Source organism: Plectrocnemia conspersa, unplaced genomic scaffold (genome assembly GCF_051122295.1).
Source record: "Plectrocnemia conspersa isolate PC_06_02 unplaced genomic scaffold, ASM5112229v1 ptg000003l, whole genome shotgun sequence".
NCBI lineage: Eukaryota > Metazoa > Arthropoda > Insecta > Trichoptera > Polycentropodidae > Plectrocnemia > Plectrocnemia conspersa.
Window position 1 is genome coordinate 18,309,411 of NW_028277167.1, and position 23,803 is coordinate 18,333,213.

Here is a 23,803-nt window from a genome sequence, read left to right on the forward strand (position 1 = left end):
TTGAATTGATAGTGATTTTAATTTAGGTTTCATTAATAGTTCTATAATAAAAACAACACTGTGTTATATGGGCATAAGTAAATAGAGTCTTATAAACATTCAATAAAACATATCACACTGTACAATAATTTTTTTGATATAAAGATATGATAAGCTGATTTATTGTGATTTATAGATTATATTTTTTGTTGTAGTCGATTTTATATATCCTACCTATAGATTAATTCTAAATAATATTGGACATACAGGCATAGAATAAAATTAACTATATACATATGATATATATATATAAAAAAGAGAATGGCTAATTTAATGTGTAGTTTTGCAAGATTTATATTCATTGATGTAATCATTAACTAATATTTTTATTTAATCTACCATAAACAATCGTAGAAATACAACCACACATTAGTGTTAAGATTTGCTTAATTCAGTACAAAACAATCTTACAAAATTAAAAATCACATTGGCTGATAATAATAAAATCGACGCAAAAAAATTATATAACTAGGTAAACAACAACTCTTCTAAATTAGCTTTAAATTTATGCAATTATACATTAATAAACCATCAGATTCAGTTATAAAACTTATGATTTATGTATTCTTGATTTCAAAATTGCAACGTATTGCAATGTTGTGTATATAAATCAGTGTATCGTATCTTTATACCAAAAAACTTATTATACAGCGTTATAAATCCGTCAACGTTACTTTTATCGTACATATCACAGTTTGTAAAATAGCTGCGTCACAGTGAGGTTCGTAAAAAGCTTGTTAAACATATATGTATCATAGGGGAAAGAAGATTTTCGAAAAATTTCATAACATACTAACCGCACCTAGTCGATTTTAAACCATTTTATAATCAAATTGCTGACTAACTTCTGATATATTACAGGGTTGCGCTATGAGAGTCTTTAATTTGGCATCTAGACAATAATTAATTTTCGAATGTCTTATCCTTCCGCCTTGCAAAGGTTTCCAAATTTGATTCACGTTATCTTCGCCCTCGCATGGCATCATGACGACGGGAGCGGACTCTTCGAATCGCGTTAGCGTCAAACAAAGATTATGATGTTTTATGTGACCAAGAGACGTTACCAACCATTCTTGGTTGCCGCCTGTACTGTGACATGGATACATTCCTGAAATAAAAAAAATCATATTAAAGAACAATTTTATGTAGGCTGAGTCAAATGAAACCTTAAAAGGGCCATAAAAATTTAAAACACCGCTCGATTGTCTTGTAGATTGGCAGCATAATATATGATTTGAAGAATAGCCAACTGGCAATAATGCGAATCAGACATGCAACACTAAGACACAGCAGTAGCTTAAAATAGCCATCACACTTGCAGCATATGCTAAAATGGAATAGTGCTGTCATTCATTTTCTGTGTAGTAGAGGAATAAAACTCATTAAAATTAATTGAGTTTGGTAATCTATGTATGTTTTTCAGTCCAGTGGGTATATGAGTTGACTAGAAAGTTTTTAAACACTGTGAGATCTGCTCTTCGACTGAATTGAACGTCTGCTATACTCATACTCGCTAGATCTTACCCCACTAGGAACGCTGAAAGAGGCAGTAGGAGAAAACAGGTTTAGGTCTTACTAAAATATGTCAATCCACGAGTAACTGCACACTAAACCGATTTATTCTATGCGCTTTAGTGGCATTGAACCCTTTTCTTTTAATAAATCACTATATAAAATATACTTAAGGTTTCCACTTGACTCATACTTATATGTATATAAAATATTTTTTACTGAATACTCACCAACTGTTCCTTGAATGAGATTTCCTAAAGTATCCAAGCACATCAAACCTTGTTTAATTGTATGACTGCCATATGATTTTGTTGAGTGCGTTTTAGGTATAGCCAATTCCGGATACACATTATCTAGATACCATTTGAATGGTTTGCAGCCGAGCTTTCTCTTCAGCTCAAGACGATCTTGAATACTAAAAAAAAGGTTTTCATTTTAAGAACACATATTCAAACAAGTAATATTTATGCTTATTTTTAAGATTAGGAACTGTAATCTTAATAATTGATCATTGATCATAAGCCAATCAAACAGTTTGAGGGCGATTTGATTTATATTCATACCACTAGGTACCTTTTATGTTTGAAATCAACCTATTGTTGATTTAGTAATATGCTATATACACTCTGATTGTTCTAAGAATGTATTACTGGCTGTGCACAGCTAATGCTTTTCATACTACCAATATAATAATTGAATTAGCATTATGTTTAACATTTTATTTTTTATTTATTTTGCCAGTGTGCGTGAATTATTTGCTCATCTGGGAATTTCAGAAAGTGAATCTGAGCTAACCATGATGGGAAAATTAGAAACAAATATTACAATAGTACTTTAATTTTTTATAAATATGAATTAGTATTAAAAAATTTCCTTCCAGCCTGTGGGTGAGTAACTAAATACGTAACACACGGAGTGCAATTAAATATTATAAATCCATAGAATACGTTTCATATACATTTTAGTGATCAAGTAGAAAATAATAAAAAAACAAGTTCTAGTACGGTCTAAGTACAAGTTACGAATTAGCTTACCACCGATATTATGTAAAGAAAGTTATATTTTTTAACTATAACATAAGCTATTTAGATAAAACACATAAAATAAATTCATATGTAGAAATATTGAAAAAAATATAAGAAATGAGATTCACAGATCTGCATATTAACTCATAAAGTTAGTCACGAGTGAAATAATAAATATGTTATTGATGGTTTTAAACTTGACTAAATTTATTTTCAGATTAATTAAATATTTTATTTATTGCTACTTACATACGCATGTAAAACTAATTGGATTTAATTTAGATTGTAGTTCTATTTACAATATAATATTAACTGTCAAATTTTATAAAATACAACAAAATTATTCTCATGCGTCTTAATTGATTGAGTCGATTTTAAACAGTCTTACAAATAGTTGAAAAAAGTTCATAATTATTTAGGATTAGATGAATATCTTTAAAAAGAAATACAATATATTTTAAAAGAGAATAAATTAAGACCTGTATGTATCATTGATTTTTCAATGGGTTGAATAATATAGTATATATAATAGGGACTGTAAAAATCTTTCAAATACATTATTATTATAATTAGCCAAGTTTTAAATCATATTTAATAATACACTAAAAAATTATAAAAATACTACTAATAAATGTAATAAATATTTATGTATGTCTGTTTATACAAAATACGTCGGCACTGCTTATTTTTAGATATTTTATTTAAATATGACATGCATCTATTTTTAAGTAACACATTCTTGATCATAGATGTCACTATATATATTTTTGTATAATTTATTATTATATTAATATAATTTTACTGTATGATAGATGTCACTACGTCAAAGCACAGTCTTAACGAAATTTATTTATAGCCTTAATGTTAAAAATACTTACTCTCCAAATGCAACGGTTTTAGCCAATGGTTGAGCTTCATAATAAAATTGTTTGTAATCATCCATCCATACTTCAGCAGCTCTCCTCGTATTCCGAGCAAAAACGTTGCCTGATCCACCAGGGAACGAATAAGGATGACGTTTTCTAAATACATGTCCTACACGACTACATGGCACTATTTCTAAAGAACCTCCACATTGCCACACTCTGCAAATCATCAAAAATATGAAATGTATATTATAATAAAACATTAGAAATTATTCATATTATATACCTAAATGAAATTTCTAGATTTTCACCACCCCAAACGTCCATCTTCATGTCATACGTTCCTAATTTCTCAAAATACTTCCTATCCATAGAGAAGAGTCCGCCGGCAATCATAGGAGTCTCGATTATGCCGGTGGGGTCTCTGAGACGAGCTGTTCTTTCTTGTGCGCTCAGATATTCCCACTGAAATGTTATTAATGAGCAATTTATCATATTGATTGGGAGTTACACAAGTAATGTCGAAACGCAATTATACCTTGAACACTAGGTTCCAATCGAAGCCTCCTCTCAAATCGGCAGAAGCTCCAATGTATTGGAAAGTGTCCATGCTTATCACGTCAATCACTGGACAAACCACTCTTGTCGGATTCTGAAACATCATTAAACACATCAATGTTATGCAATGTTTGATAGAAGTTTTGATCTAGCTCAACATAGTAAAAATTATATGAACTTATAAATTACGTTATATAACATTCTTGACCTTTTCATGACGTTTGTTATAAATTTTTAATGTATTTACTCACTAAAAAGTGAACGTTAAATATTGATTTGTAATTATGTTACAACGACTTCTGAAAGTAATGGCTAATACGGTTTAACATTTATTATTAACGACATACTATCACTGAATATCGTATTAGACATGTAATATATTTTCAATGTATAATTTCGACTTTTTTTCAAACGTCCATGACACAATTTGAAGAATCTAATCAATAAAATTGACGTATTAAAAATATATTATACGAAGAAATATTTAATCATCCAAAATTTTTTTCTTGGTAATTTTCGTTAGACATGAATTTGAAACTAGAAATGTAAATAATTAAAATTAGCTGTATATTTATATTAGAATATGTTTTCATTAGCCTAATGCGCCAAAGCAGAGTAATATTACTCGGAATATAAGAACTTTTAAGAGTCGAAGATATTGCTATCATCGCAAGACAAAGAGTGGTGGTATGTAAGAGCATACATCACTAGAAGAATTTTGTGATGGATTTGAACAGACCGGTAGGTAAGAACATATCAGTTAAATAGTATATAAATCAAAATCTACTAGTACCATGCTGGTCGCCCATATATATCTACAGTAAGAATTGCAATGCTTTGTCATGCCAACTTCAAGGTTTGTAAATTCTTTAATATATCGCGTAGATAAAAAATTAAAAATATGTAGTTTTGTTTTAATCTCTTTGTTATTTTCAGTTGATGTTTAGTACTCCTTCTAAAGAATCGTCTTTCGATATGTTTATGCATATATACATGTATAAAAATAACTCTATAGTCTTGGTAATTTTATTTTTTAATACGACTAAAATATATAGTGAAATACTAAGCGACTTATTTATTGGAAAGTATACTTACATATAATGCACTGAAATTGTAAAGGATAAACTCAACCCGTTGCTAGATAATCTACAGCAAAGTTATTGAAATGTTTTTGAATACTATGGGACCTATTGTGATTTTTTGTCATTTAATTTAGTTAATTTTATGAAGCATAGTGTAATCACAGTGAATGATTAATTTGTTTAATATTTTTCTTTAAGGTTGAAGAATATGATGCCAAAATAAAAAATAAACATAGTTGAATAGTATTAATTGTTAAAATTGTTAATATTCTATATAAGCTGTTCCAAAACGTAATGACATCATTGTTGCGAAAAATGAAACAAGTATAGAACACCTTGCCTTTTACTATGTAGTAAAATTCGAATTAAAAAATATTATATCAATAATTAGAATCGTGATGCACATCATCTTACATAATATTCATTTTGATTTTTCAACAAAAAAAGAGAATGAAATGATAAAATCGCGTGTTCAGTACGACACTCATTTTTTTTTATTATTCATGCATTTTCTTTTCCGGCTTGACGTTATTCAGTATCACAATGGAAGCTGACTGATTATAGGAACTCCTTCGTTAGCGAAGAACGTAATTGAATCACGATGGAATAAAACAAACATCGTAGTGTTACGCGAATATATTACCCACATAAAGGATAAGAAAGTTACTGATGGAAGATGCAATTTAGATTAAAAAAAGAATCATTTTCGGTTCCGCAAAGCCATTCCCACGACTGAAGTACGATCGGATCGTTACGAGATCAGACGCCGGTTTACTAATGGGCTCACTCTCGTGGAGCTTTTTCAATCGCATTTTAAAGCTGTAATGGTGTTGTGCAGTGGAAGAAATTTAATTAGGAAGTTATTGAAAAAGAAGCACACGATTTGGTGCACCTTTCACCCGATTGCGTCGCTCTAGGAAACAATGGACGACCGAAAAACGATACCAATCGAGCCGAAAGTGGCTCAATAGGCCGAGAAATCGCGATTATGGTGAGTCGGCACTTCGATTCCCACAGCCGAATGGGATACGAAGGAAAATTGCATGTTTGTTACATAACTTTACGTAACGCGAATATTTTTGTGCCATTTTAGAACATCGGAAATTTTTTTAGAGTGGTGATTTTTTTTAAATGATAGGAAATAAATAGAACATGTGATAGATCAAATAAAACTATTGAATCTTTGTGACCGAAAAATAAATTAAATAAGACAATAAAATAAGCATTAAAATAAGAGAACAAATAAGCACGAAATGGTCACGGGAAACAATAGATCACCAGAAGACAAATAGAAAAAATTCCCGTTACACATACACAATTCAACCTTGAAGATATCCATCAAGCAAATGACACTTTCTAAAGGCGAATACTTATTTCGTCGGTCTAAGAAGCGAGTGCAGCGATTGGTCAATAAGATTTGTAGTCCTGGATATTTAAGCCAGGACTCCAATGAGAAGGCAGTCACAGGCAGTCATCTGGCAGATTCCGGCAGACACTCGAAAAGACTAGAAGACGCCCGCTCGCCCGCAGACAACATACGGTCATGGAGGCTCACGTCCTGAGAAGGACTTCTCCATATGAGCACCACCGCAATAAAGAGGGATAAACCTCTGCTATACTGTCGTCTAAGGACCTTCCACGAACAACATCCCTGCGTCAGTTTCTCCACAACTGTTCCGAGAAAACATCTCGCCATTCATAGTCCGTCGCAATATGTAATATATCTGATAAAATTCTTACTAGTTTCCACCTGCATCTTACTGACACCCCGTAGAGTTACAAAACCTTATAATTATAATCTATATAATTACTTTATAATTATTAAATTAGATGTCATTGATTTACAGACTTTAAATTTAGTCTTGTGTCTCGCTACTATCTTAATACTTTTTGTCGATCGTCACAAATTATGTTTTCTTATATTTTTCTAATCTCACGGAGTAATATCGTGATGAATCATTTAAATCGAACTAGGTCATAAATATTCAGTATAAACATATCTAATAATATGCTTATAGAGAATATCGTTAATATATGTATGTATATAAAAATATATATATTTTTGTATATTTCTACTGATAAACCAAGGTATTAACTTATGTTAGGTTTTTAAAATAAAATAACTAGAATTTATGGGTAATCATGTATAATAAAAATATTGTTATTTAAATAATAATAAATAATTAATACTTGAGGAATGCAAATCTAATGAGGTATTTTGGCAACTACAATTTTTATTATGTATTATTTTTTTCTAGCAATTTGCAAGATAATTTGATTTTTGGTCATAGATTTAATAAGTTATCGATTAATAAAATCTTTGATAATAAAAAATTAATAAAAAAATATCGTGCACTATACTATAATTTTAATCAATTTTAAATAATGATTTTTATTCATAAATATAATCAAGAGCCTAAAATTAGGGTTAAAATAAAAACAATATGTACAATTATAATAGGAACAAATTAAAAAAAAATGACAAGAATATGATGTCACATGAATTTTAAACCAGCGTGTAATTTAAGTGCAAATAAATGATCTTATCGTTATGTTCAATAGTTCACTATTATTTACAATGTAATTAATGATTATATAGAGTAATAAAAAAAAGATAAGTTTGATGTTAATTCGAGATAGTGATCTTTATATACATACGTATGTATGCACATATTATATTATATATAGTATATTACTAAATTTAAGGACCATATAACGGCTAAAGTTTTTTTATATTGACATAAAACAAATACAATTAGATCTTGTGAGTATCTCGGCTAACTTCCTTAGTCAAACCGATCCGTCATCTTGTTTCAAAATTGAAAAATTCGTAACTCAGTAGAAAAGAGTAAAGAGGTAAAAACATTTTATAATAAAATTTATAAAAAGTTTTTTTTAACATTTGTTAGTAATTTATATTGAATTAAACTTTTTCTTTAATATAATATGAGGATAAGCTTTAGTCTTTATTATATTGACATTAAACTTGTTCTTGAAATAGACTTCGTAAGTATCTCGGTAGAATTGTGACAAATCAAATATTAAAAAATCGCAACCTTATACAAAAATTGAGAGGAAAATTCAAAAAAAGGTTTTATAATAGAAAATAACTTTTTTTTAAAAATAGTTTATTAACCACTTAAACGCCAGAGCCTCACCAGCGCGTCATTTGATGATCATTTTTATAAACAAATTAAATTTTTAAAACTAGTTTACAAATTATTTAAAAAATATTTTTTATTAAAGCTTTTTGTACTAGCTTCTTAATCAGTAAACCAAGTATTTTATATTTATTTAAATAAATTAAAAACTTATAATTTGATTCCAAAAAATCTTTGAAAAAAATGTTGAAAGGTCAAAAATATTTTATTGTATTACGTAATAGAAATTAAAAACGTTTTTGACACACTTTTTACTACATAAATCTACCTTATTCACGTGGCTTTTGTCGGATGGATTATATTTTATATTATGAAAAAAACGAAAGCCATTATATGTATGTATCAATTATCTTATCTATATGTAGAAATTGTTTACAATATAAAATAAGCGTTCTATAACCAACTTTTCATTTCATGTACACACCGTTACAAAATTGTGTCAAACGAAACATTACGAACGATCGATCTTCAGCTATCGCGTAATTTCCATATGAATAAATTATCTTATCTTTATGGCAAAATATTACTAAATTGTTTATAATCTAATCAAAAATTAAAAAGTAATATACATTAATAGGAGTGCAAAAACATTACACCGTTCTTTATAAATATTACTAATATAATAATTACTGAATAAATGTTAGAGTGTTATTGCTAATATATTTATTTTTAATTTGATATGTAAAATGAAACATTACGTACGATTGATCATCTCTTGATGACAGAAAAATGACAACGTTCGCATAACATTCCCTCGTTATTTTACATCATATAGATCATTTCTGAATAGATAGCGGTTGCGCAACTTTCGCATGCCGCGGATTCATCTCGTTTTTTCCACCACTCTCCCACGTGCTTCGAATCGAGATTTTTGTCGAAAAAAGCGAAAGTCACGTTGTTAACGATGTAGCATATTAAAATTGAATGTGTATTTTCGTTAATTAAGAGCGTGGCAATAATTTCAAATGAACCCAGATGATGTTCTAATTGATGCACTCTGTGAATGTTTTTATGAGTATTACAAAATAGCTATATAATATAGTAATAGTAATAAAATGATAATCGAGAGTACCTATTAACATTTGCGTACATATATGACGTGTAGCATTACGTGTCATAATATCATAAAGATTTTGAGTAATAAGTAATGGCAAGTTCAGTCATGATATATTATAATATATTTATATATAGCAATATATTTCTGAACAAGTTAATTGGAACATACAAAATTTGTATTTTATACCTGATAGTATAGCAATGTATGTATTTTATACACGTACTAGCACTCCATTTGAGTTCAAAGTGTAAAATGTATATAGTGTATGCTATAAACGTATTTCTTACATTGCCTTTCCAATCCATTGATTTTCATCGGTTTTCTTTACGAAATTGGAATAAATGTATTTACTGCGCTATAAATGTACTATATAAGTGTGCAAAATAAATTGTAATACAATCAGTAACACTTTCATACCACTATATACAAAATTATTGTGTCCCATTTATTTTATACTATTACAAAACCATATATTTAATGAATGTATAAATATAATATAACTAATGTCGAGGTCGTTTGTTGAAAGTTAGTTATGAACATGTGTATTTTAAATCGTGAGTTAATTTTTATAAACTTTTTAAAAGTTCGTCATGTCATGGACATGTAAATGTATATTAAGTAGAAGAGCAAATAATTTCATGGTCAAATTAGTTGCCATTTATGATTATCTAAGTATGGTAAGGTCCTTACTTATTTTGTAAACGGCAATCATTTAGAAATAGAAATTAAAAAATATACATGTTTTGCTAGTTATTCGCTTAAAGTTGGTAAAGTTTGATTTTATATCTTTTTTTATATATTTTTTTTAATAAATAAATGTGAAACGTGAAAGTTAGTTAATTAAAAGTTATATTATAAAATATTTTACTTTATGCTACATTAATTAGAAGCATAAGCATAGAAGTATAAACGAGAAAAGTTCACATTCATCCATAAACTATGATAATCCAAATATATCATTGCTTAATTTTCATGTAAATAAATTATTAATTTTTATAAATAAATATTATTTAAATATTAAGAATTACTACAAAAATAGTTTTGGCGTTAATATAAAATAATTGTGTATCCATGCAAAATTATAAGATGATTTTTTTTATTAATTTATTTATTCTAAAATTTTTAGACGTAAGTCAAATACGTTACATCAGGGTGTAACACAATCAACAAATACTAAGTAGTGTGACATAATACTAAAATCATCAGTGACATCTATTATAATAAATTAAGCTTACAATTAATAGATGTCACTATACACCACTTAGGTCGCTTTTATTTTAATTATTTATTACAGTATTCATCCATAAGATTAGAAAAATCTAGATAAACATATTCTGTGATGACAATTCGGAATTATAATCATATATTAATCAATAATTCTGATCTCCCTATATGGGATTCGAACTAAGTTCTTTCGGGTGTTAATCACTGACTTACATATTATGTTCAATTTGTATATCATGATGGTTATATTAAATATAATGTGTTATATATTTTGTACGAGTAAATAATACACCCAAATCTTTTTTACACGGTGGATACGTTCCACAAAAAACCTCATTATTCCTAATTGTTTTAATAGTTGATACGCTCAGACCAAAACCTTTACCCACAAATGTGAAATCTTCGCCTCTCCCAAGATGATCCAAAGAAATAGCTCGTCTCTTTCGAGTTGTAATTTCTGGGAATCGAGCTCATACAAATATGTATTCATTATTTTTTTTGGACCGTGTTATTTCAAAATCGTGTAAAAAAATCCGTGAAAAAAAAGAGTGTATATTACATAATACAGTATAATAAATCTAAACTTTGGGTTTAAGATTATAATTACAGATTTCAGAAAAAAAAATAAGAAATATTTATTTTACAGATAAAGTATTTTTTTTATTAAGTTGATGAATTTAGAATAATGCAATAATCTGCTTTTTTTATTTTATTTAACTTATTTCTTATAGTGTGTTTTTTGTTTACAAAGATTCAATAAGTTATTGAATTATATCATCGATAAAAAACCTAGATAACATTGTCATAAATGGTCAGTAAAGTTACGATATTGATAATATAACAATTACTTTTTAATTATTTATTTATATTTACCTAAATTCTAACTATACAATTTAAGAGATTATCTGTGATTTTGATATAATTATATTTTATGCTTGATTTCTCGTATTTTAACGCATATTTTTAATTCATTGTCAATTTAGTTAGCCGACTAATTTAAAAACAAATCCTTAAAACTACTGAAAGTTTAATTAATTTACTGACCCAATAAAAACCAGACATATTCATTTAACTTATTGATAAAAATGTATAAGTTTTGTAAAACACTGTGTATCTTCACATTGAAATAATACAAAATAATATTTATTATTTCTCAAAATGAATTTTAATAATACTAATTTACCAATAATTAACAATATTTAATAATAAAAAGACATTCAGGAATAAAACAATAATAATGTGAAAATCAACGTATACTTTCACGTTTCTTATCTTTGTGCTAAAAGATTGGAATAAAATTGATTCAAATTTTCGTCATTAAATCAAAATTATTGCATAGTTGTAAGTGATTGCCACATTAACAAATAAAATCCAAATTGATTTTTTACTTTAACTTTAAAAGCTGCAAATCCAATAGAGATATGGAGTTAAATATGATATTTTTAAACACAATCTCGTGACGTTTTCACGTGATTTTCTGACCTTTTTATAAATAAGTAATAATTAAATAAATACTGATTAACTCATAGTTTTGATTGTTACTCGTTTGTGAAAAGGTCACAACCTTTTACGAAGTTTTGTTGAATATCATTATTATATCATTAGTAATATAACATTTTAGAGAATTTTCAGCTTAAAAATAAAAAAAAAATATTTGCTAATAAGGCAATTATTTTGCATTTAATTATTATGCCTTATACCGCTAAAATCTAACTGTTTTAATCAGTAAGGAACTTTTCAATGGCCTGTTTTTATTGGGCTAATGATTTTTTTTGTTTTTGATCAATGATTCAATTAAATAGTCAGTAGTTAATCTAGTGTATAGTTAGTAATTATGAAAAGTTCTGTTTTTAATATTAAAGTACTGTTGATAAATTAAATGGTAGTCATATTTTGATCTACTGCTGATTTTTTAATAGGTATCGAAATTACTCGTTGTTAAACTAATGAATCGAATATAAAAAAATTATACTTAACTTACATATAATCCTTTAAAAAAAATATATTTAACTGACCATATGGTTAGTACTATTATTATGAAATGTTAAGTACTATTAATCATTTATATATATGAATAATAGTACTAGCCAAAGTTACATACCATTCATTTAAAAAAACTGACTATTTAATTTCGATTTACCTTTTAAAAATGTAGTAGCGAATCATGTCAGAGTATTTCATTAGTCATGATTTAATTTAAGTGTAGTATGCTTACTTGTAAATAATGATAATACTGATTTTATTCAAAACACACAGAGAGAGAGTGAGAGAGTTAAAAAAAATCTACGGCATGCGATTATTGCGCAACCGTTACCCAAAGATGATCTATATGGTGTGCAATAACGAAAGGAGGTTAAATTCTTCGGTGTCATCCCGTGAGATGACCGTTCACTTTCAGTCTCAATGTCTACTTGCACAATTCGGTATCTTTGCTAGTGTACCTTGTACATACATATATACACGTGAAAGGTGAGATTAGAAGTGTCGAGTCTCTCGCGAGAGTATCGCGACATCTGAAGCGGAACCGAACAGGTTCTAAAACCGCAGCAGCACTACTCTCAGGTTTCAATCACACGGTACGGATGGGTTGTTGCGAGATGTCGGATACAAATTTTACAGATTTGCATCGCGTGTTTTTATATTATGATATGGCAATATTGGGGCATGCGTGAGAAAGTTGGTAATGCTACAAAACACTCCGGATCTTTGTCTAATAAAGCTTTTATGAAATGAAGGTGAATATGAAAATGTACCAGGTATCACAGATACGAAACTTTATACATCAATGGAATTTGTGTTTACTCTTATTTTTAATAATCAATAATAAAATAGAGGAGTAAACCATTCATATTATATTAAAGCAAACTTGAAGGTTGTTCAAATTGTAGGAGAATGGCAATGATATGAGGCAGATATCTTAAAACGTAGGTGCTGTATTCAAACACACGACAATTTCAATGTCATTGTTTAAAACCAATCGTGTTTGCCTAAAGTTCTGCTTTGGATTTTCTAGTTGCTTGTCAGTATTATACATATACATATATTGCATGTTGAAATTTATTAACAATTTAAGCTGACGACGATATAAATAATACTTTCAGAAACCACATACTGAGACCATACGATATGTTTTATGATATCCTTTGTAGTTGGTTACGGTTTCTCAAAGGAAAACATAAAATAAAGATGTTATGTTACTTGCTGTAAACGCTGCGGTAAAACAAGAACGTGGATTTTGGATAATATCAAAAGTTTATGGCGTTCCAAAGAGTGCAATTAAGAATTTAGTAAAAATAAATTATACTGAATAAGTAAATTTTGTATTAAAATAGAACACGCTAAAATAATTTTGTACACCCTTTAATGCGATAATGTATTTTTATGACTTGAACAATGAACTGCTGAATGTATACCAAAAGTTTTTCTTGAGATAATAAGATCGTTTCTATGACCATTTTTAAACTTAATTCACCGAAGTTTATATGGAGATTATACTACAGCATAATAAAATGATCAACATTAAAATAAATAGAAAATCTCTACAAACACATTAGAAAGAGGTAAATTAATTCCAGTTTTACGGCAATGTGTTCATGCGATACTTTGTAGATTCTTCGCTCGATTGTTTCCCCAAATAAACTATGGGAGAGGAATTAATGGAACGAGCACAAATGGATAATTTCCGCCTGCCATTCTTCAGGCTGAATCAAGCTAGCATTTTTTGTTGAATATATAAAGCCTTTAATAATTGATCCAGCTATTTGTTAAAATGATTGATTAGCCTATATATGATTTGCAAGTTGAATTTATTGAATATTTTAAAACCTAAAAATAGGGTCGATATTTTAATCAGTGATTAACTGGCAATGTTACTTTAAGATCAATCAATATTTATAAGCAATATTATGCTTATTTAAAAAAATTAAGAAAAGATAATTAAAAAGGGCAGTTATTTTAAGCTGATTGCTTGGAACTGTTTTATTTATTTTAGAAAATACTAATCTTTTTTGCACATTTTTTAAAAACGTAAAAACCAAAACATATTTTTCAGATTTACTTAAAATAAAAGTCAGTCATTTTTATCAGTAAATAACTGGCATTATTACTTTACGTTAAATAAATATTTATAAAAAAAATACCATACCTGACTAAATTTCAGGCAATACATTTAATAAAAGCAGTAATTTGAAACTTCGATTGCTTTGGACCATTTGAAAACCATGGCATTTAATTATATTTTAAATATACATATAATCATATTATATATAAGTATTTGTATAAAACAATATACCTTAAAAAAATTATACAAACAGATATTTGATTGTTAAAACTGTTTTAAAGCTCATTTAAAAATTAGAATTATTCATAAAAATCGATTGAAAACGATTTTTTCATATTCAGTATTATTAAATATGTATAAAATAAAGTTATTTAGCTTAAAAACTATTTGTTATTATTACTATATATCAAAAGCAAACCTTAATTAACTTTCACAGGTTATTGTAATATCTCTGAATTCAATGTTAATCAATTAATTTTTCAATATCGATTAAAACGTTTATCAAAACATTAGTTACAAACTATAAAAGCAAAGTTATTGTATCAATATGAAACCATTATAGCGAACCGATTCAATAAATATTTACTAACAATTGATTGATTGTATTTTAATATATATCAAAATTTAAGTTGAATAATAATGTAACTTAAATACAAATTTCAAACTGAACGAAAAAATGTCTATTTAGAATTAATTCTACTTTCTTTTATATACATATTATTCTAAATTAATTTATACTCTCAGCATAACCATCTAAACTTTATTATTGTCATCATAATAATAAAAAAATACAACATCATTATAATTATACTGAATTATCCAAAGTATATTTATATACCAATAAACATAAAAAACAACTAGTAGTTCCATTCTGTATCATCACCTCAAATCAAAACTACTTAAGCTATTAACCTATATTTTTCGGCATTTTAATTGCAAACTTATCTGTGCAATTCATTCAAAAGACAGTTATTTTTAATGCTCCATTCACGCGTCAGTAAAATTATTTTTTATGAACACTTACCTCAGCAACTCGCTCTAAAAGTGGTTCCAACCAATGTTCGTTGCATTCTACGTGAGAATCCAAAAATGTGAGGACAGGAGCTGTTGCAGCAGATGCACCACGAGCCCTTGAACGAACAAGCCCTTCTCTTTTGGAATTTCGAAGAACTCGCACTTTACGTACTGCAGCTAATTCAGATCCATCAGCTGCAATAAACAATTAAAATATTGATTCGATCATGTACTTTATAACTACTGCAATAAGATAAGAATTGTAGCTTACGGTTGTCACTGAAATCGTCTACTAAAATAATTTCTTTAATTAGATGCTCAGGGCTTCTGTTTAGTACACTGTAAAATAAAATTTTGTAATTATATTTAACACATCATGTTTATTTTTTGATTCAATAAATAAATAAATAAATATAAAATTTAGCAGAGTATTTTACGTTGATCTTTTCTTCAAATCACCTAGTATTAATATTGTATTTACAAGTAGGCTGACTCTTTTTATGTTAAAATATTTCCATGTTAAAATAAGTTGATAAAATATACACACCTGACTACGGTCCTAAGTAAAGTTGACCTGGCTTCGTTGTGAAATGTAATAATGACACTGGTTTGTGGAAGATCTTGGCGGAAAGTCTTCAATCGGCACCTATAAATTTTATTACAATATCAAAAATAATGCATTCACTTAAAAATTAATTAATAAGTTTCTTATTATGGTTTTTGACTTTCTACCTTATTTTATGAAGATGATGAGAAAAAAATGAGGTTTGAGATTATATTGATATTTTTATGACATCGAGAAAATCTTTTTTTAATACTTGATATAAATATTAAGGTTTACCTTTCACCGGATATAAGTAGATAATAAAGAAGAGGATATTGTTCGATAAAAAATCCTTTTGATTAAAATAAACATATTGTGTTTCAAGTGGTTTTCAAATATTATATGTTTTATATTGGTCTTATTTTATGACATAACAAAGAATGTATACATATGTAATATGTTTTTCTATTATTTCTGTATATATGTATGACGAAGTTATTAATAAGATTCTATAAATATTTATTATTAATATAAAAACATTATATCTGTGCGAAGCGTTTATAAAGTATTACATAATAAACGTTGTTTTAATGATTTGAAAGTTAGCTAATATATTTAATATATCCTTTAATCTTTCTATGACCAGTGAAAAGTGTTTGTGAAGATATTCATGGAGAGCCTAGGAAGAAAAATAATAATATTCTCTACGTTGATTTTTTAACGGGTTTGATACAAGTTGTGTCATTAAATATATCAATGAAGATATAAAACATCACATTTATGTAAGCCAAAAAAGATTGATTTATGTAAATATGGAAAACTTTTGTATATATAGTTTTTTAAGATATTTTACAGCTGGATGTAAAATATATTTCATAATTATTTTTCTTTGAATTTCTCAACAAAAATGTTATATTGTATGATATGTATTATACATATATACAAAATGTATCTGCTATTTTCCACACACATGTTATATTATTTGATTGATATTAGTTCAAAGTTATTTATATAATTGTAAGTGTATAAGAAGTCAATACCTATGATAATTGGCTATATTTTAAACAGTTGGCCAAACCTGTTTTTATCAGATAGTCACGAAAGAGTTGCTAATAATAATAAAACGAATTATTTCACCAATATTTGTTCAACATCCGATATTCATATACACTCTCTTCATTAATTGGCAAAAGGGAAATGTGGAAATATCTTTGAACTATGCACGCGACATACAATCGTATTAATTTTGCATGTTAATATGAGCAAAACAATTTTCGCAACGCGCTTAATTTATCGCTAATAATGTATATGAATTGCGGTGGAGTCTCTTTTGATACATTATTGGACGGTGGATCCTTTCACCGTTAATCGAGTTGGGTTAGGTTAGTGATGTCAAACAAACCGTTTACGAAACGTTAATTTGAGTATGGAGTATCCATTGTAGCATTTGTATTTATTAGCGCTTAGCCGATGTTATGTAACATAATTTATTTTTAAAGACCGATACATAGATTTGTAGAGTTACTGACTATAGAGATATTATGTGGAAAAGGGTTATTAAAAATGTCTCTAACTAATACATGTTATGCACAAATGTTACAGTGAAGGTATATTTTCTCTAGTGAAGTCCAAATATATTTTCCCCAATAGATATTTATTTCTACTAGTCAAAATATAAATTAACTGAAAATATATGCTGTTCTAAAATGTCTATGAAACTCAATTTGACAGTTGCGAAACGTCCACTTGCTGTCCTAATCCAAACCTAACAAAAGTTCTAAAATTAATTATTGCTTTAGAACCTTCATAAGGTCAAGACCATAATACAATTTAAGTCAACTAATCTCTCAGGGGAAAATAAGCAGCAGAAGAAGAAGTAGACAGACGTCGCATCTTGCATATTGCTCCATAATTTATCTGCACATGGATATCACACTATGTTGTAAAAATATATGATTTTACTACGGACTTTTGATATGAGAGTATTAATAAAAGTATTTTCAAACCGAGTTTTGGTCAATATGAGGGCGCAAAAAACTTTTTTTCTCAGAAGTCAAAAATCCACGTCAAAAGTAATAAAATCGTGACGGCGCACATTAGAGCGAAACGCTCTAAATCAGCGGTTTCCAACCTTTTTGTTACTACGCCTCCGCAAAAAAAAAAAAAAAAATTCCGCGCCTCCCTTACCTTTTATTTTTTTAATAGATTAAATAATATAGACACGTTTTAAATAATAAAAACTTTATTACAAAAATAAACTGAAAACCACAATTAACAGAATAATAACAAGGTTTAGTTATAACATACACATACGTGTATATTTATTTTTATATATAAGTTTTTTTAAACAATTAAACCAACTACATCTATCGCATAAAAATTTAATGCGACGGTTGTTGTTGTTTATTAGCACAAAGCTTATCAAATCTTGGGGGCAATGTGGAGAGTGCCACTCGTATCTCTTTTTCGACTACTAACCTGTTGCGATATTTAGTTTTCATTGCAGCCAGTGCCGAAAAGCCCGTTTCGCATAAATACGACGTTACAAACGGTAGAAGCACTTGCATTGCTTTGCAATACAAAGATTCATACTCTTCTTTAAGATTCATCCAAAATTGAATTAAGGTTTCATTTTGAAACTTTTGTTTTAGTAGGCTATCGCATGATAATTCTATAAGTTTTTCCTTTTCAATGGTTGTCAGCTCAAATTTGTCGTTTTCATCGTCGATAAATGGATTCTGTACCCACAAAAACTTTGAGAAATCAAGGTCTTTAAAATAATTTGAAAAATGCAGCACTAGACCATCCAAGTGTTCAATAAAAATAATCTTGCTTGTTTCAATATTGGCTGTGGCCCAGAAATCTTTTGACAGTGAAAACATGTCCAACTCATTCTTTTGTAAATTTGATTTCCATAACTTTTTAATGAAAGCTTTTACTTTGTCTTTTTGAACAAGTGGATGCATTTGTGATCCCTGCATTGATTTATTGAAACTGCTCAATTTTCCAAAACTTTCAACTAGATAGGCAAGATTAACAAGGAAATTATCGTTCGTCCACAAATGTGCCTCTTCGTGGTGATTTTCTTCGAGAAAGGCTGTTATTTCTTTTTTGAGTTCAAATACCCTTTGAATCGCTTTTGCACGAGATAGCCAGCGAACTTCACAATAATACAGAAGTGAGGTATAATTAGCTTCCATATCTACACACAACTTTGCAAACAGCCTAGATCTCAAAGGACTGTTCTTAATGTAGTTTATAATTTTTATAATTTTTGTAAAAATGTTGTTAAGTTCCTCGCTTACTAGAGCTGCTCTGTGAAGCATACAGTGCGTCCAGATAGCATGTGGTGCTTTCTTTTTAACTAATGCTTGAAGACCTGCTTTGTGTCCGGACATTGAGTGAGCTCCGTCAGTACACAGTCCAATACAATTACTCCACGTTATGTCGTTTTCTTTAAAAAAACTGTCCATTATATTAAAAATTTCAATGGATGTGGTCTTTCCAGGAATGGGTTTGCAAAATAATATATCTTCTAATATATTATTTTCCACAACATATCGAACATATGCAATTAAATGGGCATCTTTAGCTATATCAGTTGCCTCATCTACTTGTATGGCGAATTTCGAAGTACGCAGCCGAGAAACTAATTGATTCTTCTTCCGACTGTATTATCAGCAAGCGGAATTTGTTTTGCATATGATTCGCCGAACATTATTCGAACCATATCAATAGCTGCTGGTAAAATTAGAATTTCTCCTATTGTATGTGGTTTCTTACATTTTGCGATTCGGTAAGAGACATGGTACGAAGCCAATAATGCATTTGGTGATACAGAAAGAATATTTTTGAACGTTTGCTTTTGATTATTAAGCTCATCCAATTTTCTTTCAAAATATTCTATGGACTTATCAACGTATTCAGAATGTAGAGTTTCATGGTGCCGTTTTAATTTGACTGGTCTCATACTATCTGAAGCCAAAACTTTCGAACACAACAAACACATTGGTTTTTCCAAGCCATCTATAATGACACTAGTGAATCCTAATGATAAATAGGATGAACTGTATTGTCTTTTCTTGGGAGCTTTACTTCCTTGTACTTTTTTGATTTTATTCCCACTAGTATCAGCATCAGTATCTTCATTATTATTGACTTTTCTCTTGTAACCACTCAAAAATTTATCCATTCGTCTAAAAAATATTTTATTGATATAAATTAAAATCAATGATAGTTTAAATAAAAAAAATGAAGTTTAAAATATACTAACGATTATTTTCAAGAAGAAATCACGTCAGAAACAATTAAAAAAAACAATATCACGCCCTGCCGACACGCTTCAGTTGACACGAGTGACATTTAAATTTGAGGTTATTGTTTTATGCAACTAGCGGTCGTTTTGTGTATTACCGAAACAGAGCATTTGCAAACGCGCCATTTTTAAATTTCTCCGCTCCAGATAATTTTTTTAATAGGAATTAAATATATGTGAATGTAAAAAAATGACCATTCATGCACTGAATTTTCACTGTTACGTTAATATATCAAGTTTTATTCATTTGTAGATATTATAGTATAAAAAATAATTCATTAAAAAATGTTGGCGCCTCCCCTGGCAATAGTCCGCGCCTCCCCTGGGAGGCGCGCCTCCCAGGTTGGAAACCGCTGCTCTAAATCATCTCAAAATACAAAATCACAGAAACCTATGGGAGTATCAATATGAAATTTGGTATAAAGGTTGATGAATATATATATTCTTATAATTTACTAAAATCTTAATAAAAACATAAAAAAATATAAGTTTTAGTACATTAAAAATACATTTTATAAACATCAATTTTTCATAAAATCTCCTTCTCAAAAATTTAATAATAATAAAACAGTATTAGTCGTTTGTAGCATAGGTAAAATAAAATAAAATACATATTATTGAATATTGCAAGTATCATTTTTATTTTGCGTATTATAATAAAATATAATAAAATATAAAATTACTGTAAAATTCGCATTAAATAAAAAGCTTTAATTGATTTCTTAAATTATCGATTGAATTATCAGGAAGTTAAGGTAAGCTGTTCACATGATTATTATCATTATAGATAGTTTTAACCTGACCCTATAAACCATTTTACTACAATAAGAAGTTGAAAACATTTGGCACACATCACTAAAATGAAATTTTGTGGCTTTTATTACTACGGTAAAAGTTTTTCCGCATCTAATAATTCATTTAACTTGAAATATCATGGCTGTTGTGAAGATTTCAGACCTTTGTATGGTTTTTATTGAACATGAAAAACACATCTTAACTGCAGAAATATTCTTAAACGAGCATCTTAACTTGACTGAGACACAATATATCTGCGTTAAAGCTTATATACAAAAAAATACTTTTGGGCTGCTGCATCAAAAAAAATACGGAAGGATTCGAAAATACAGAAGGATCTTGATCAGAAATGTTAACAGAATCTGGAATTAAAAGAGGTAGACTTAAAAATTATGCAGAATCTTCCGAAGTAACAAAGAAAAGAAGAGCCATAAAATTGATTCGACATTCTAGAGTCGATCAAATTAGATTTTCATGTATGCAAGGACTGAGATCTATTAGTAAAACAACACAAGCTAATATTATTGAAAAAGTAAAAGATTTGTCACCTGAATCAATGAAAAGTTTATTACCTCGACTTGATCATATATAATATGTACTGTTTTTATCCAAAGAAGAAGACTAAGCTTTTTTGATTGATATAAATATATCTAAAGACAATTACTAGCTATTAAAAATGTTCTTGATAGAAAAAACTGTAAAGTTCTCCCATAATACAAAAAATTAGGAGAAGCTAAAGCAGAATGCTATCCTGATGGAATAACTGTTACAGATATAAAAGCTAGTTTTGCACTACAATATCATTTAAATCATACAGTAAAAAGAATTATTAAAATTGATTCTGTTAATGTATCAGAATCTTTAGAAATGATATTGTACGTAAAATGGAGATCATCGGGTTGAGCTGAGTATAAGCAAATTTTATCTGGAAAGAGTGATTTTAGTCGCCATTCTTTTTATTGCTTCTAGAAAACAAATTACTAGAAAGCCTGGGTACCCTCAACATAGAGGTCATACTCCCTTCAGAGGAGCCACACAATCAGAGCACTCCTCCAGTGATTGCAGTCTCTAGATGCTGCGTCACCAGAGAGCCTGCGTCACATATATTATATTTAAATGAAACATAAAATTAATGAATAATATAACATTTCACATTATCATCACAGTACCTAAATGACAATTCCTGAATAATTGAAATAGTATCTCACCACAGGTAAAGCTTTTTTTCTAACTGTCATCAGAATTATTTTTAATAATTATAATTACGTAAAATTAAACGTTATTAGATTTCTCCAATTTTATTTAATCTCACATATTTTTAACTGAGTCGAGAGCTACAATCTCACATGAATTTCAATATCGTCTAAAAGATCGAAAACACCGAATAATATAATTTTCAATTCTATTTTTTATAGATTCTTCCTATTATAACGTATACAATAACCATATTAAACCAAGCTCGTCGGAGTTCTATAACAGTTGTGATATAACAATGGTTATATTCGATGCAAAAAGAGAACCACTGGCCTCTCTATCGGAAGTAAGATGAGTCAAATGCATAATAAAGGTTTCATATAAATGCAATCTTTACACAACTATATTATGATATTATTTTTTAATAACAAATATATTAATTAAATATTTTAGTTAATAATTTATACATACATATATTATTTAAATAGACGTTTTGCCAAAATTTAGAAGTTAATTTACATATTTATATAATATGAATTATTTTAAATATGATAAATAGGTATTTTATAATAATAATATGTGATATATATGTAGTAATAACATATGTTTTTTTGTGCATATGTACTAAAGTGAAATCGCAAGGTCATTGGAAAGCAAAAACGAATGATACAAAGGCAATCCGAGAAAATAGCATAACGTTGAATAATATGCTACATCATCATCGTCCAAGTTCCGGGAGTTTACAGTGATTATAACAGAAATAAAAGCACACGACAGGTAACGTGACAACATTCTATCATAGTTACGTAACCGTGAAGCGTAGCAACCGACTGCATACGAGGTATAGACATATAATCTTGACACATATCGATAATTGACAGATATAATGTATGATGATTGATTTACTCTTATGAAACTTTAGAAAAAGGGATGAAATTTCACCAGACGCTGCTTTTAATAAAATACATCTTAGGGTTGGGGAGATGGCTGAATCTCATCCTTGCAAAGTGTCACTTCTGAATAATATAATACTTACATCGGATTTCTAGTATCGGGTACAGCCCTGTCACTTGAAAGAGCATCCGACGCCGCTTGATTGAACCTGTTCCTGTGGTAAGCATCTTCCCCTGGCTTCAAAGCACCCCCTGCTACGTATCTGGCTTCATCAAAGTAACTCCAGCCGTCCGTGACGGTTCCGGTGCCGCTGGATACACCGCTGGTTGCCACCGCAGTTCTGTCCAATCGTAAAGCAGCATTTTCTTCCTGGAAATAAACAAAAGAAATGTATTAGATTAAAAATAATAATAATAAATTAATTAAATCTTTAAATTAATCCTAATTTATAAAAAAATTCTCA

General features: G+C 28.6%; 1 protein-coding gene and 1 long non-coding RNA gene across 2 annotated transcripts in view; both read right to left on the reverse strand.

Moving 5' to 3' along the window:
• Positions 1-532: 532 nt before the first annotated feature.
• The window catches only part of Pgant2 (polypeptide N-acetylgalactosaminyltransferase 2), a 70,027-nt gene continuing 46,756 nt past the window's right edge, over positions 533-23,803 (reverse strand). Inside the window, exons 2-10 of the mRNA XM_088183254.1 lie at positions 23,483-23,709; positions 16,146-16,244; positions 15,870-15,937; positions 15,609-15,793; positions 3,981-4,094; positions 3,729-3,907; positions 3,455-3,661; positions 1,782-1,966; positions 533-1,147 (exon numbers count right to left, since the gene is read on the reverse strand). Coding sequence (XP_088039380.1) covers positions 852-1,147; positions 1,782-1,966; positions 3,455-3,661; positions 3,729-3,907; positions 3,981-4,094; positions 15,609-15,793; positions 15,870-15,937; positions 16,146-16,244; positions 23,483-23,709 — 1,560 coding nt within the window. The 3' untranslated portion in view covers positions 533-851. The remainder of the gene's footprint in view (positions 1,148-1,781; positions 1,967-3,454; positions 3,662-3,728; positions 3,908-3,980; positions 4,095-15,608; positions 15,794-15,869; positions 15,938-16,145; positions 16,245-23,482; positions 23,710-23,803) is intronic.
• On the reverse strand, positions 19,414-20,479 carry LOC148236847 (uncharacterized). Its single transcript, XR_015809114.1, has 2 exons — positions 20,416-20,479; positions 19,414-20,338 (listed from the first exon to the last, which is right to left on the reverse strand). It is a non-coding gene; the product is annotated as an uncharacterized LOC148236847 (long non-coding RNA).